Source organism: Micropterus salmoides, unplaced genomic scaffold (genome assembly GCF_014851395.1).
Source record: "Micropterus salmoides isolate LMB-PRFRI ecotype aquatic unplaced genomic scaffold, ASM1485139v1 Ms_hic_scaffold_19, whole genome shotgun sequence".
Taxonomy (NCBI): domain Eukaryota; kingdom Metazoa; phylum Chordata; class Actinopteri; order Centrarchiformes; family Centrarchidae; genus Micropterus; species Micropterus salmoides.
The window spans coordinates 27217538-27233401 of NW_024041039.1; the positions used below are offsets into that span (position 1 = coordinate 27217538).

At 38.5% G+C, this 15864-nt stretch overlaps 2 protein-coding genes across 5 annotated transcripts in view; one reads left to right on the forward strand and one right to left on the reverse strand.

The window, feature by feature from the left end:
- The window catches only part of rbks (ribokinase), a 35032-nt gene extending 21975 nt beyond the window's left edge, over positions 1-13057 (reverse strand). Inside the window, exons 1-2 of one of the 3 annotated variants that reach the window (XM_038728068.1) lie at positions 12925-13057; positions 9311-9372 (exon numbers count right to left, since the gene is read on the reverse strand). In XM_038728068.1, coding sequence (XP_038583996.1) covers positions 9311-9369 — 59 coding nt within the window. In that variant the 5' untranslated portion in view covers positions 9370-9372; positions 12925-13057. Of the gene's footprint in view, positions 1-231; positions 5594-9310; positions 9373-11883; positions 11994-12924 lie in introns of those variants that run through there. The other 2 variants (XM_038728067.1, XM_038728069.1) reach the window with 2 other exon arrangements.
- babam2 (BRISC and BRCA1 A complex member 2) overlaps positions 12140-15864 on the forward strand; it is a 79919-nt gene continuing 76194 nt past the window's right edge. The window contains exons 1-3 of one of the 2 annotated variants that reach the window (XM_038728064.1): positions 12140-12271; positions 12951-13106; positions 14616-14692. In XM_038728064.1, the coding sequence (XP_038583992.1) occupies positions 12970-13106; positions 14616-14692 (214 nt within the window). In that variant the 5' untranslated portion in view covers positions 12140-12271; positions 12951-12969. Of the gene's footprint in view, positions 12272-12399; positions 12503-12950; positions 13107-14615; positions 14693-15864 lie in introns of those variants that run through there. The other variant, XM_038728065.1, reaches the window with a different exon arrangement.

Sequence of the window (15864 nt, forward strand, 5' to 3'; positions counted from 1 at the left end):
AATTTTAAGAGTACACAGTCACATTCAAAAGAACTAAGAAGGGATTTGGGAGATTAAAAGTTAAGATTCCTCCTCTTTAAAGGAATCCCTTGCTTAGATTCTGACTGAATAGAGCATAGGAAACTTTTTTCCTTGAGTCTTTTCCCCTATTTTCCATAGTTAAACAGTTATAAACTCAGACAGAACATGGTGATTGCTTCATCATTCCAAAAAGCACTCTAGTTATTTTACCTAGACATTCAGTCAGATATGTCCATGCATGAGTCTCCAAATTTGCTAATGATGTAACCAGCAAAACCCATAGATGTCTCAACCTGACACTGGCCGCACCGCTAATGTCTGACTCATCAGGGTTGAGTAAAGTCCCACCCCTCCCCTCATGGTTGACATGCCACAGGTGGTTGCCTTCGGGAGGAGCTGTTCCCTGGTTCCTCCAAACACAGAGCCAGAGTGGTGCTGAGTAACATGGGAGAGAGACAACAGACAGCTTCATACTGTACGTCAGGATGCTGTGGTCTGGCCCTGGGTCAGAGCTGCCTGGGGCCAAAGGGTTTGCGGATGGCAATATGTTGTCATAAAATTGTTTTTCCCCCTGTTGTTGCTCTTTTTTATACTTGTGTGTGTGTGTTAGTGTGTTTGTGGCAGGTGTGCTATTACAGTAAGTTCACTCAATCCCAGGATTTCCAGTAAGTGAGACGCTGGTGGCAAACACTGGAGGTTGTTATAAATGCTGCTGCTTTTGCACCGGCGTGTGAAAACACAAAAATGCCAAAGGCTATAACAGGATGTAGGGTCAGTGAGGCAAAAATGTGGTGAGAAGCAAATGGAACAAAGGATGAACACATGTAAATATACATGCGCACACACACACCTCCTCTACAAGCACATTACCTATTGTACGTTATTGTATGGTATAGCTGTCTTAGGAAATTTTTCCCACCTGTGTCACTGCTGTGTGACTTTTGCTAAAAAACGTTGTGCTTGCTTACTAACTCCAATCTACACATTGATTTAAATATTATGCAGCTGTGTTCTGTTGGGGGAAAACCTATAATGGTTACTACTTCCATATACACTTCATATCACTAATGTTATAGGTCATACATAACATGTGGGCTAAAAACCAGTAAACAGGCCTGGGACAGAAAAAAATCACAAAGACAACAACAATGCTTCATAAATAGATGATAATATCTGAAAACGGAACAAAAATATATTACAAAGATCCAGCAAAGATATTACAAAAATACATCCATCTACTGTGATAAACTAGCATCTTGTCCTGGGTGTACCCGGCCTTTTGCTCAATGCTTGTCTATCATAAAAGACAAAAAAAATAAACCCTCTACCATATCCGTATGGTAAATCTGACTACTGCCAGTAGCTGGTTAGTTTAGCTTAGCACAAAGACTGGAAACAGGTTGAAACAGCTAGTGTGGCTCTGTCAAAAACTCGACAAAATACTCCACCATTAAAAGATCACTGATTAACATGTTATATCTCATTTGCGGCTGTGTTTCAGGAGGTAGAGTGGGTTTTCCACTAATTAGAAGGTTGGTGGTTCGATCCCTGGCTCCTCTGCATGTGTAAAAGTCCTTGAGCAGGGTACTGAACCCCAAATTGCTCCCAATGGCTGTGCCATCAGTGTGTGAGTGTGTATGAATGTTAGTTCCATTCTGATATGCAGTCGGGTCCTTGAATGGCAGCTACTGCCATCAGTGTATGAATGTGTGTGAATGGGTGAATGTGACAAAAAGCGCTTTGAGTGGTTGGAAGTCTAGAAAGGCAAAATATGAATGCAGTCCATTTACCATTTAATCTGTCACTGTGAGGCTAGCAGGCTCTCAGTGATGGCAAAACTGCCCGAAGACCGGGCAAGAAATAGTTTGGCACGTAACCAACCGTAAAACCACAACTTTATGCCTAGGTTTTTGCACAGATTAAACAAATGAAATATACCATGTTAATTAGTGAGTGTTAGAGGCAGATTTTGTTAGCTTTGGACCCAGCCAGGCCAGCTGTTTTCCTGTGTCAGTCTTTGTGCTAAGCTAAGCTAATTGGCAAGTGGCGATGGTTTCTACTTTAGCATACAGCAGAGAGTGGTATTGATCTTCTCATGTAAACCTAGAAGGAAAGCAAATAAGTGAATTTCCTAAAATTTCTAAATATTTGTTTAAGGTCTTAACTTTGGGTTCTGAACCATTTGCTTAGTTAATGTTTGGCCTCCCTGATATGCACCATCACTGGGCTAAGTTGGCCATCAGTACATATAAGTCTATGTCTTCTGTCTTAGATTTGGGGGATCTTCTTAGACACTTTAAACTCATTTTTGAGTAGAGGGTCAGTGTTGTTTAGGAAGGAGTAGTACACTTCAGGATATCATTCACTTTCTCAGTCTTCCCAGATTAATTTTAGATGAAAATACGGATACCACTGAGGTCTGTATGTTTTATATGGAGCTAGAGCCAGGAGACGGTTAGCTTAGCTTAGCATTAAGACTGGAAACAAAGAGAAACAGCTAGCCTGGCTCCCTCCAACGTTAAAAACATTACCAACCAACACCTCTAAAGCTCACCAACTACCACAAACATCTTGTTTATTTAATGCGTTAAGGTAACCTAATTGTGGCTGAAACTTAATACTCAAAGATATGAAAGTGGTATCCATCTTCGCATTTAACTCACAACATTAGTGATTAGTGAACATTAATGATTTTTTATTCAAACATAATTCTTACAGTAATAATTAATATTTCAGGTAGTGCCCAGAGCCATATTCTGTCAGAAGGATTGTCCTCTTAGTGATTGTGATTGTGATTAGTGATTTAGTTTGGCTAAATGGTGTCTATATCCATTCACCGTGATAGCCTGTTTGATGGAATCAAGTTCTACTTTATGTAGTATTTTATTTCAGTTCCTGTGCTTGACTAGTTCTTTCTTTATTGCAGGGCATGATGCTAGAAAACTGTCTGATAGGAAGGCTATTTGTCATTTCTCTGTGTCCTTCATACATGTGTCACAAACCAATGTTCTGCTTCCTGTTTTATAAGAATGCCCAGGACACTCATTTGTTGTGTGTCATATTTGATCCTAACATTTAAGTGCTCATGACATTTATTGAGATATTAAACAATGGGCCCAACCTTTCAAAATTATAAAAACACTGTAAACATAACATTTGGCCGACAGCCACCTGAAGCTGGATAACTGACAGGTAAGATAAACAGATTTCCAAATTCTTAAATAAACCCACCCACGCCTCCTCATGCCCAGAGAGACACTTGGCTATTGTTGTCTGTGGTGAGTGCACCAAACAAACAGGGCACTTATGTGCTAAAGTGCAACCTCAGTGCGTTTTCTCCCATGGAACCAAAAGGCCAAAGCAGGTGTTCAGTGACGTGGAATGTTTGCTTTGAGGCTGGTTCTCATTTCCCTCTCCTCCGTCTCTATTAAAGTCATTCCTCAGCTGGTGGTGAGCAACAGGAGGAAGTAGACTTGGACATAAACAAATTCAAATGCTGTTTCCCAAAGTTTGAACCTTTCCATCTCCAAACACAACCTCCAAAGAGAACTTACTACATGCAATGTTAGAGTGAGCTCAAGCTTTTGCTTGTATTCAACAAAGTTTTATAAAGTGACTGAATGTAATTCAGTGTGGATATGGAGTATAGATATTACATGGTTGTATTAAACTCAGAGGGCATTTACATTCAGTGCAGTAACCTTCAGATCATATTGTACCTGAGACAAGGAGCCATTCAAGCCTATGCACCACTGAGAGGAGACCTTTTTGTTGTATTTTCCTTGTCCCTTTAGCTGAAGTTCCGGTAAATCAGGACAGGTTGAGCAAAGGGAGCATACCTTACATGGACACATTGAGCTGCTTTGCTAACAAGAGGTGCAGTGTCGGAGTATGGCGTGGGTGTTTATTTTTGTGTGGTCAGACCATTTGTTGGAGTCACGTGCATGTTGCTATTATTCAGAAACGGCTTATATCAGTGGATATAATAAGCCACTTATCCACCAGTGTCTGAATTGGTGGGTGCTTATGGAAATACAGCTTTGTTTTATGTTTACTTACACAAGAAACTGCCAGACAGATCTCTGACACAGCTTATGGTAAAAAAAATATTGAACAATTAAGTTAATACAACTGTGGGTAGATTTTTAAAACTTGAGAAGAAAACACCTGTAACATGGGTTCCCAGCAAAAAAGGGAATAATTTATATTTACTATAATTCCATCCATAAGTAACGCAATGACAGAAAATATGACTATTTTGGTCAAGTGTTTCATCCACTTTCTGTAATAAAACATCTAAAAGCAAAAATCCTCTCAGATGGGCGACCCTGGGACAAAATCAGTTTAGGGGTCCTTGATGTGAAAAGGTTTGAACCACTGCTCCAATGAAACAATCTAAGAAGGGACAATCACCAGAAATACTAAAAAATCAATGACATATGCAGTATGCAGTGTGTGATTTGATGAAGGAGTTACAAGCAGTCATTCCTTCATTTTAAGAGGTAACAGGGGGAAATGGTTGGACACCACTACACACACGGTCTGAAAGCTCATATCAAAGAGAGAAATCCAAAACTTCACACTTACCTGTGGAGTTATCACAGTTAGTAATCATTTAAACTGCATCCACAGTTACAGTAATAATGATCACTACGGTTGTAACTAACTATTTTCATGAATATTAATTCATCATCAATAATTACATGTTTCTAGAGCCCATGGTGATGTTCCCAAATGTCTTTATTTTATCCAACTAACTGTCCAAAACCCAAAGATAGTCACTTTACTATCATAGAAGAGAAAGACAACCAGAATATATTCAGGGCATTCAGGAACAGGGGTTGCAAATTAGTCATGGCTAGAAACCTGTATGCATGGCATCTACTTTGTATTCTTTATAAAGCAATGTTCTATGCATTTGTCCCTGTCAAATAAACATTAAATAAATAAATTCACATTTGAGAACTGGAACCTGCACAGTTTGCTTGAAAAATTATTAAATGATTAGAATCAAAACTGTAGCAGATTCATTTGCTGTCTATGAACTAATCAATTCAGAGTCTGGGCTTGAGATTAACTCTAATAAAAACACTAGATTTAGGCGTGTTTACTGTTCTGAACAATCTTGTGATGCATTGTGGTTCTGCGCTGTAATTTGGGAAACTCAGCAGGTGGAAAGTGTCTCCACTCAGTAAATTGTGGCAGTAGGGGGCACTGTATGGCTTTGACAATAGGTTAAAAGCTTGAGAGGTTCTGCTATTCTTCTTTGTGCACTGCCTATAGTAGACAATTAAGTATAACTTTTATAAATAAAAAAGGATCATAGCATGCTCTTAAGTCTGACTAATACATTTGTAACAAAACACCACAAAGATCTGTGTAACAGTTGTGTGTTTGAAAGGAAAGACAGAAGCAAAGAGGTGTGTGTGTGTGTGTGTGTGTGTGTGTGTGTGTGCCTCCGCTGTCTGTCAGTTAATTGTGCTGCCACCCAAACACTGGCTGTTCAAGACAACTGGATTTCTAACTTCAAAGCCATGCATATCACTTTGAAGGGCTGCGAATGTATTCCATCTACCCTCCCCTAGCCGCATTCTGACCTCCATCCAAAAAGCCCCAACCCCACACACACACACCAAAAAACAGGCCATTTCCCGTTAGCTTATTAGGGTCTTAATTGACAACTCCTGCCCTTCAAAGCAAAAAGTAACTGGTTGAATTGCTAATGAGCAACAAAATAAATACTTGCCCAAAAAAAAAGCATATGTTTTTTATAAGTGGGGACTTGTGGGTGACAACTAAAATGTGACAACATGAATTGGAATGTGTACTCTCTAGAATGCCATGAAACTTTTCTCCCACTAGCACAGACTGTGGTTGTTTATTCAGATCTCCATTTGCTGGCAGCCAGGTGACAGTTATAAGTCCTGGGTATTACATAAAAATATAATACAAGCTGTAAGAAAAACATCACGCTTCTTCACACTGACAGGAAGTATATAACATATTTGGCTGAAGCCCATGAACTTCACGTATACTCCATTTACTTTATCTTTTGAGATTGTGTCATTCCTCTCAAAGGTTATGGTAAATGAGGGTGACAAATTGTTTTCAAGTAACCCATTGTGCTGGAGTTGATGACTAAACATTTGTGGGAATGCATCCTACTTGGCTCAACGAATCTCACCACGTATGAGGATGATGCAACACTGACATTTTAGTAAGCAGTAATTATACCAGATCATCTACACACTTTGAGTCTGAAACCTGATTTTTGATTTACCATGGGATGGTCACACCTTCATCATCTGTCAATGTAGTAATAACTACCTGCTGGATTAGTGAATCAATTGTAATATCTTAGAACAGCAGCTGATGTGTTAAAAAATTTAAAGAATGATCTGTTCTTCAGGCAGAAAATGTGAAATATGTATCTTTAGATCTCTAAAAGCTGTTGGACCACCATTCTTACCAGGGATGTTTCCCCGCAACATTTTGGACAAGTATTGAAAAGGCAATGGCATTATCTAAATTTAGTTTACTTCCTCAATTCTTGTGCAGACAGGACTGTGCAGTCCATTTCAAGCCATGATGGAAAACATCCATCATCCCTTATGCCATATTTTCCACAAGCCTGCACATCAAAATAAAATCCCTGAAGGAAAACGGTGGTTGTGGTGGTTAATAATAATAAAGGGAAACATGTTTTAAGACAGTTAAACATTTCCAAAGCTACACCCCCTATGTTACTGTTGCTACGCCTGTCAGCTTTCCATTCTTGTGCAATGATAGCAGATATACCACTCAAAGATCTTAGTAATTCCAGAAGCAATGGCTCATTGATTTCAGACAGAGGTATAGAAAAAGCAGGATTCTCATTTCTACTGTTCATTTTCTCTTGCGGGCAGAGCTGATCAGCTGTAGCTAGCTAATTAAGCTAACATTTGTTGGTTGACATCACTGTCTCTGGCTGACTTCATCAACATAGAAGACATTGAAATAAAGAAACAGCCCTGTTCTTGTATTGCGGCGTAGCCCCAATCCTAGTAGTATTAGTATGACAAGGAAAACTGTATGATCCGACTCCTTTTATTCTAACATAACCCTATTTAGCTGTTTAGCTTACTTTTTCATTTTTCAAAAATGTTATTTAAAGAAAAGGCTTTTAGGTTGGGGACTAACAGAGGTTTTTGGCAAATGTAACTCTGTAACGTTGGCTGGGGTTCCTAGAGTACAACGTCCCTAAATATAATAAAAACTTAAATAATAAATAACCCAGCTTATATTATATAGTATACTGTCTGCTAGTCATGAACCAGGCTTTTTTTAACGTAACCTGTAACCCTGCAAAGTAATGTAGTTAATGATGTGTGTAAGTAAGTAACACTCGGTTACGTAGCACGCTAGTTAGCTGGGCATGCTAATGATTGCAGCTTACTCAAGAGCAGATAAACACGCTGTTCTCTTCTCTAGTCAGAAGGCTATTGTCTTAGCGTGGTCTTAGCGTGGACATAATTAGTGACCACTTTAACTTTTCTTCTTAGATAGATGCAACGATTAATCAATTAGTTAACTATTAAATCAATCGCCAACTATTTTGAACATTGATTAATCAGTTTGAATGATTTTTTAAGATAAAAAAATCAAGATTATCTGATTCCTACGGAAGCCCTAAGTGTCCATCTATTCAGATATTTTTCTTACTCCGTTTTCCCGCGATAATGGGATAATTTTCTTGTGATCTTGAGATAACAATACGGTAGTTTAACACGGGGTGCGTTTCGTCATGATAATTTCAAAGGGGTTTTCAGCTTCACTGGTTAGCTCAGTGAAACGGTTGTGTGTTCAATCCCCACTTAAGACTTTTGGATCTTTTTTTATAATCCTCTTCAACAAAGTTCTTATGAAGACTGTTTCACATGCTCACAATAAAGCATGTGCTGGAGTGTGTGTGTCCCGGCAATTCTTCATAACAATTTGTTGAAGAGGATAATAAAAAACACACAAAAGAAGAAAAAAATGAATCATTGAGAGTAGGAGTTGAACATGCAATCCTTGAGTTCTGAGTCCTGAGCTCTGCCAAATTTTACTGAAATTATCCTACAGAAACACACCTGCCGACCCCTGTATTTAGCTATGATTTGTTATCTCGAGATCACGAGAAAATTATCCTGTTATCACGTCAAAATGGAGTAAAAAAAAATTGAATGTATGGCTGCTTAGGGCTTCCGTAGATACCAGCTTCTTAAATGTGAATATTTTTGGGTTTCTTCACTCTGCTATGAGTAAACTGAATATCTTTTGGTTGTGGACAAAACAAGAAATTTGAGGACTTTGGGACATTTTATGGACCAAACAACTAAGCAATTAACTGTGAAAATATGACTATGACTAACTATGCAGTTGCAGCCCTATTCTTGGACTGTTCCAATTGAAAAACTTTTAGAGGCCCAAAGAGGTGAAGATATCACCAGAAAAAGCCATACATTAGAGTCATAGAGTCAGAATAAGTAAAAAGAATTTAGTTTAGTCTTTTTTTTTTTTATCCCTTAAATCATCTTGTGGCTTTTCATATTTATCTCCCTGGGTGGGAATGACTGGATAGATGAACAGTCCTATAATTATTTTTAAATACTGATCTCAATGCTATAAAATAAGTTTTTTATTATATTATATAGAGATTATTCTATACACTGATGATTATACATTTCAATCATATTTAATGCATTTCTAAAATATTAAACATTTATATATTTACTTTCCAAAACCCACGAAGACACGAAGGTTGAGAAACTGCTTTACATTTTTAAAATAATGTCCTAATATGGTTATGAAAATGTGCCCAATGTGCTGCTTCCTGTTGGGCCCACCTGAGGAAGCCGAGGAGTTTCCTGAACCCAGATTTAGCTAAGAGATCTTGTTCTCAGCCTTCTCAAAAAATAAAAGGTTGCTTTATGGTAATTTCAGGAAGCACAGAGATTACTGATACAACTTGAGTCATTCAAGCATGTGATTGGGCAAAAAAGCAGCAAAATATACTGCACCGCGGCTCTATTATAACATGGATGGTAAAGCAGGACCCACAACAATAACTTATTTGGTGGATGTGTTGCAGTGGGAATCACTCGGCCAGCTCCCGTTTTGTTTTATTACAGATCTGCATGATTCACATGGGTCAGATTTTCAGGTCGGAAAATCCGGAATTCCGGATTAATCCCGAAAAATCAGAGTGAAAAAGCAAAGCACTTCACTCAGAAGACGACTGAGTGAAGTAAGGGCAAAATTAACTTACCTTACCAAGTCAGTCATACAGGAGCCAACCACCATCACATCAAAAGCCTCTTCAGTCATGATCTGATTGAGACATACATTTGTGTTATTTTTATAGTAACACTCATTTCTGGACATGAAATATCTTGAAGACTCTTCAATTGAATTAAAAGTTGGTTATTAAGGAGATTCTTCAATTTCTCAACATTCGTCCAGCCGTTCTGGTATATACTATTCATAAACAAGGACAAAATCTAAAGCATAGCAGACCTTCTTGGGAGCATATCAGGCAAAATATGTAAACTACTTTCCCATCAGCCTCCAACAAAAATCACTTGATATTATTTATCTCCCGCATTAGCATGAGCTTGACTGAAACAAGGAAGACTGTAAAAATAGAGCATTCATCACTGGCTGAGTTGGATAGGTTCCAATATTATTGGGGGTGGGGGGTTCAATGCTACACCACGTGAATGCACCGCAACCCAGCAAAGTCTATAATTAATTCAATCCTCGGCTTGTATCAGAGCTAATGCTAGTGTGTTAATCTCTTCAAATCTCTGCCTAGGCAGTGGAAGACTTGGAAAGCCTGGCCGCTGGCTGCAGGATGGCTCAATTCTCTCTCCCACAGCTTGGAGTATATTGTCTTCCCTAGACAGGCATGAAAAGGTAGCCTAGAACCCTCCACAGCTCCACTGCAGGACAATATTATGAGATCTGCATTGAACCAGCATGGAACACTTAAAATTCTCCCTCTCTTGTTGAAATTGAGGCTGAATTATCCTACAGTAGCCGACCTACCTGAATAAGTGTAGTGTTGTAGACACAGCTTAATGTAAAAGGTGTTCAACCATTACCCATAAACTTTAGCTTTATAAAAAGGCTCCACTCAGCCTCAGGCAAAACCATATATGTGCATAAATAATGAATTAAGAGATGATTTGTGAGTTGATATATTTTTGGGACTTGAACAAAGCATGCTTTCTAAAGACAGCAGTCATATGTTGAAACAGTTTAGTCTAAATGCATATCAAAGTTGCACACAGTGGGTTTTAACAACATAGACTGAGCTATGAGCGAAATCTCAACGGAAAAAGTTGTTGGACCATTTAAAAAAAAACTTGTAAGATTACATATTTTGCCTATGTGTGGTGTGGCAGTCAAGACTTAACAGGATAATGATTGTTATTACAATGATATGACCATTTATGTTTAAAAAATGCTTTTCAGTTCATGTTTTGATAATGACTATAATCACCACAATATTCTGTTGTACTCCCACCCCCAAAACACGTACACGCACACACACACACACACGCATAGCTTGTAAATGGCTCTTTTTTTATATTCGACAACTGTAGCTGAATGTTGAACTAATAAGGCAACCCTTCATGTAATTAACTGATTTACACTAGTAATGGTTTTGAATTATTCTTAGTTATTCTTTATACCCATGATGGTGGAATATTCCTACTGCTCTCACATAGTAAACACCACTGGTCTTGCTGAGAGTACAGAGAGAATTTCTATGCTTTTGTACTCATCTTTTGTTTTTATTTTCCATTTAGATTTGTTGCATTCCAGGTGTCATTTCACATGACACCTAATGTTTTTTCGGTCTGTGAGGTGTATTTATGGGTTACAATAAATGCAGGAAAATAAATGCGAAACAGCCGTCCACCCCTCAAGTCTGCGATACGTTTGGATACATATTTCTCATTTCTAAGAAATCGGAGAGTCCATTACTTAAAATTCCATGTGATGTGAGTGCAATAACATTTATTTTGGTTAAATTAACAAACCTAATACAGTATTTATAGGTTACTTGTGTTATATAGACTGTTATGTATAACTGTTACATGGATATATATTTGTATATGTACATAAGCATAATTACACACATACTTAAGTTATTAAAGTACTTAGGCTAGTACACTCACTCATGTAGGCCTGGGTGCACTTGCTTAAGTATAGATAATACAGTATGGATAATTTGAATATAAATCCTTATTGTGCAAATAAGTAGAGTATCTATAGCTGTCGCAATGTCAAGATACCAGTTTGTCATGCCGACCAAGCAACGGAATTCAGAGACTGTTGTGCCCCCATCGTTACAGAGACCTGTCCTATCAACATCCCGGACCATGCACTCGGCAGGTGGTCCATGTTCCGAGCTGTCAGCGCAAGACTCGGGTCGGATGAGGGGACTCTGCCAGTCAGACTGTTTATTGTGAAGATCAAACTTTCATATTATCATCTGGTTGCTGCTGTTTACATTCACCACAGATGCAAATTCAAAAAATGCACTGTGGAATGTTCGGGGTTTTATATGTTACCATATTTTAACATAGGCCTACACTTAATTATTAACTAAGAATTTCATTTCTTATGCAGCCTTGTATAACGTTAATGACCAATAAACAACCTTGTACCTTGTCCCTTGTGCAGCTAAACATTCTTTCCAACTCTGTAAATATGGGAGCATTGTGCAATAAATCGGCAAAAACTCAACAAAAAGAAAATATGACCCTGTTTTATTTCTGACGAACGCTGAAGTCAGATAAAGTGTGCTGAGAAATGTGACACAATAATTACCTCGCATTCAAACGTGTTCTCGCAGAGTGGAAATATCAACACCCACAACAGAAAAGTGACGGAGCGTCGAGTGACAGCTGCCCAGCGTTAAATATAATGCCAGGCTTAATGTTGTCACTGAATAAATTAACACGCATATAGTGTTACTTAAATTTTTTTAGGTACAATTCTGTTTAACGAAACATACTTCACGAGTAACATACCAGCGAGAGATTTGGCTCTGACTTTGAAAACTCGTAAAACGCTCATTGTTTCAACAGGCATTTTTACAGACGCCTAGGCGCGGGGCTATCAGAAAAGGACCCAAACAACATGTCCCGGAAATTTTAAGATCATGAAGTAAACATTGGCGTTAACGCTTAAATTATCTGACTTCCTGCTCTTTCAGGTACTCTCACTCACACCGCATGTCGTATTTAAAATGAACAATAATGAACAGGGTCTTTTTCGAGTAGGCTAATCGTTCAGCTTGCGGCAATTTGACTCTGTCCTGCGTTAAGCTAACATTGGCTAACGACACCAAGCTAACGTGTATTTACTGGACACCCTGACAGACAATCTGGCGAGCAGACTCACCTCCCTCTGAACCACTGAATTAACAGTTAACACTAATCGAGGGGTACGACGTCAACTTTGTTCTACATTGTGCTTCCCACGCACTGTGGCCAGTCTACACGGCAGTTGTGAGGGAGAGGGGGTTACCAGTGTCACTGCTACATTTGTATTCCCGTGACACCTCTTGGTCTTTAACATGGTTCTATTATTGTGCAACTTCAAGGAATGCTGAGCTGGATAAACGTATCGCTAAAACATATTTTCTCCGAATAAGTTGTGGCAGGAAGTGCATCGTGGAAGAGCAAACTGATTCTGACGCGCATTCAAAACTGTCCCTGACACCAGGAAATGACAGCTAAAAATGACCGTGTCACCTACGTGATGTGGCCCACGTCCTTTGAATCAACAATGCAAATACATGCATTTCCTTTTGTTTTTGTTCTTATTTACATAATATTGTTTTAATAAATTAGGTCAAAGCATTACCGTAAAGTGCTGCTGTATCTCCGCAGACTCTTCAGAGTGGATACAATGAACAACATGTCCCCTGAGGTTGCACTGCACCGGATCTCACCGGAGTTGCGGCCCTTGCTGTGCAGTGTGGTGCGGAACGGCCGTGTAGGACTCGACTCCACAAACTGTCTCCGTGTCACAGACCTCAAAACTGGGTGAGGAGTAGTTTTGGACCATAAGTGTCAAATGTGAAGCACAGGCTCCATTCAGTCTCCCTTGCACTGCAGTGATGCTGCTTTCAAATAATATGAAATTGATATCTTATTCCCGCATGAGTTCAGTCTTACACACATCTAAACATTCATAATGACTCAGAATAAGACCAAGGTGGTTGCTATTGATGGCAAAATGTTAAGTAAGAAAATTGCATAAAGCTGGAGGATTTTTTATTTGAAAGACTGTTGCTAAGCAAAGCAAATAAGTCTGGATGATCTTTTAGTCATCCTAAAGAACTCTTCAACTATCTTCAACTTAAAGATAAACTATATTACTATTTTATAAGTATCAATATCTGGTATTTACTTGTCATAGTTTTACCATTGTGTCACTTTTATGTGATAGTAGCATCTGTCAAATTATTTTGACGTCACTATATATTGTTTGTCTGGAAATTTGACAGTGAAAAATATATCTATATGTTGTTCACATATTTTATGATACTGCCACAGCTCTGCTAAAGGTGGAAAAATCACCACTAGTGTGGTTTTAATGGCAAGGTTAACTTAAGATACCAGATACCAGAGATCTTATAATTGTCATTTTAACTAAAATCAACATGTGATAGAGATGTAGAAATGAATGGACAAATATGTAATGTGAATCAGGCCACATTACACATCATGTCTTGAGGGTAGAATAAGAAAATACTATTCAGCAGTTACTATTATTGTTTTTTGTACAGAGCAGGATTCTTCAGATTTCTGACATGTCACACTGTAACTTCCAAATCCCTCAGCAGTACATCTTTATTTATTTATTCTTACTAACTATATCTAATGTAATCCTCACCAGGTGCATGCAGGTTAAGTGAGATGGGGAAAAAATGGTATTACCTAAGACCTACGATAGTTCGTCTTAGATTTGGAAAAGTATTAACAAGTTTGGGTTGATACATTTTGCGATGAAATAGCTCCGCATTATTCTCATTTAAGGTGATTGCAGCATTGGAGGAGGGACTCAACAGCCAATTGACATTTAATCAGACAAGCAGCTGGATATCACTTGGGTGCAATGAGTGGTCTCAGCTTCAAGGCCTTAATCATGAAGTTTGAGTTCTATCAGCTTGGCAGGATTATGTCTACCCTGTTAGTGTTTGTACAAGACTAACGTGGTCAATTTTATGTCTTATTGGATAAGACAAAGTCACATCAATCAAAACTGAAATCTGCCAGTCTGATTATGTGGTTAGATCTGTGGGTTATACAATTATGATGCCTTCTCAACGTTGTGATGTCTGTCAGCCATCGCCGATGGATGATGGCATCATCTGTTGGCCCAACCCTAGTGCGTGCTGTAAAGCACACAAGGTTAAGTTTGCAAAATCGCAGTCAGAAATATAAGGTGGTTTTAAAAAGTCATTAACCTTTCAGATCTTTACTGTAACGTGTTCTCATACTATTAGACTGATTATGTATTATGCTGTTTTCATTAACCCCCATGTTCAGATGTACATCTCTGACCCCTGGTCCCTGCTGTGATCGCTTCAAACTTCACATCCCCTATGCTGGAGAAACCCTGAAATGTGAGTAAAGGAGTCACTTTGCCATTTTCAGATTAGTTTAGTCTCTGAGGTTGGTTGAATAAATAGCGTTGTTGTATTGTTGGCTTTGGAGTAAATAATTTCAAGAGAGAAACTATTAGCAAGCAGTGCTTTTCCTTATGAAGTCACAAAGTAGCAGCAGAAGTAGATATAGAAGTAGCGGTCAGCTAAGGCTGACACAAATTAAGGAACAGTTAAAAGTGTAATCGTGCAGAGTGAACAATTTCGTCCATTTTTTCTTTCATCCATTTGTTTGTTCTTTGTACTCACCAATATAAGTGCTGACAGCATTTCAATTTGCAGAGTTCCCACTGTGCTCACGTTAATTGATTCATTGTCTAGAGCAATAAGCCTGCACTTTTAAAAAGAAACGTCAGCGCTGAATTAGTTTGATTTCTCAGTCCAACCTTGATTAGTTTTGAGAGATCTCACAGTAGGCCAGTTTTGAAGATAAGAGGTGGTTTCAGGTCAGTGGATATGTGAAGTCATACAATTAAAAACACATATTCTGGACTCAGAAGTCGTTTTAGAATGAAGGCAGTGGGAATATTCTGACAAGAACTTGTCAGAATACAGGGTTGTTTAACCAAACGGTACCATAGGAATGTCTTGTAATTTACAATGCATGCAGTAAAACTAAAAGCACCCACAGGAATACTTAAGTACAAAAACAAAATTAATATTTTTCTGATTATGGTGATGCTTAATCACCAAAGTGATACCAGTAAACATATTGTAGGTTGTGCCGCTGAACCTTTACTGGAAATGTCTCTCACTTCTAAATCAAGTCACCACATCATACACTGTTTTAATGAGCTAGCTTCCTAAAGTGCCCAATGGGCAACATCACTAAATGTTGTTAAGTGATTATAATCAATGCTTTAGAATGATTTAAACTTAGTGTTACAGGAATTACGGTGACTCACGAGACCCATGTATGTCAGGCCTGTGTTGACACACAGCTCCCGGCAAGATACTATCAGTTATCATCTCTCAGTTTTACGTGGGTATTGGTTTGAATCAAGTTATAAGTTGAGGGCATTACAAGGAAAGTGTGTTTGTCAGGTGACTGGAATTGACTGTGTACAAAATCTCGAAACTTAAAGGAACCTTCGTGTATTAAATGTGTGGAACTGATTCAGCGGATGAGCACA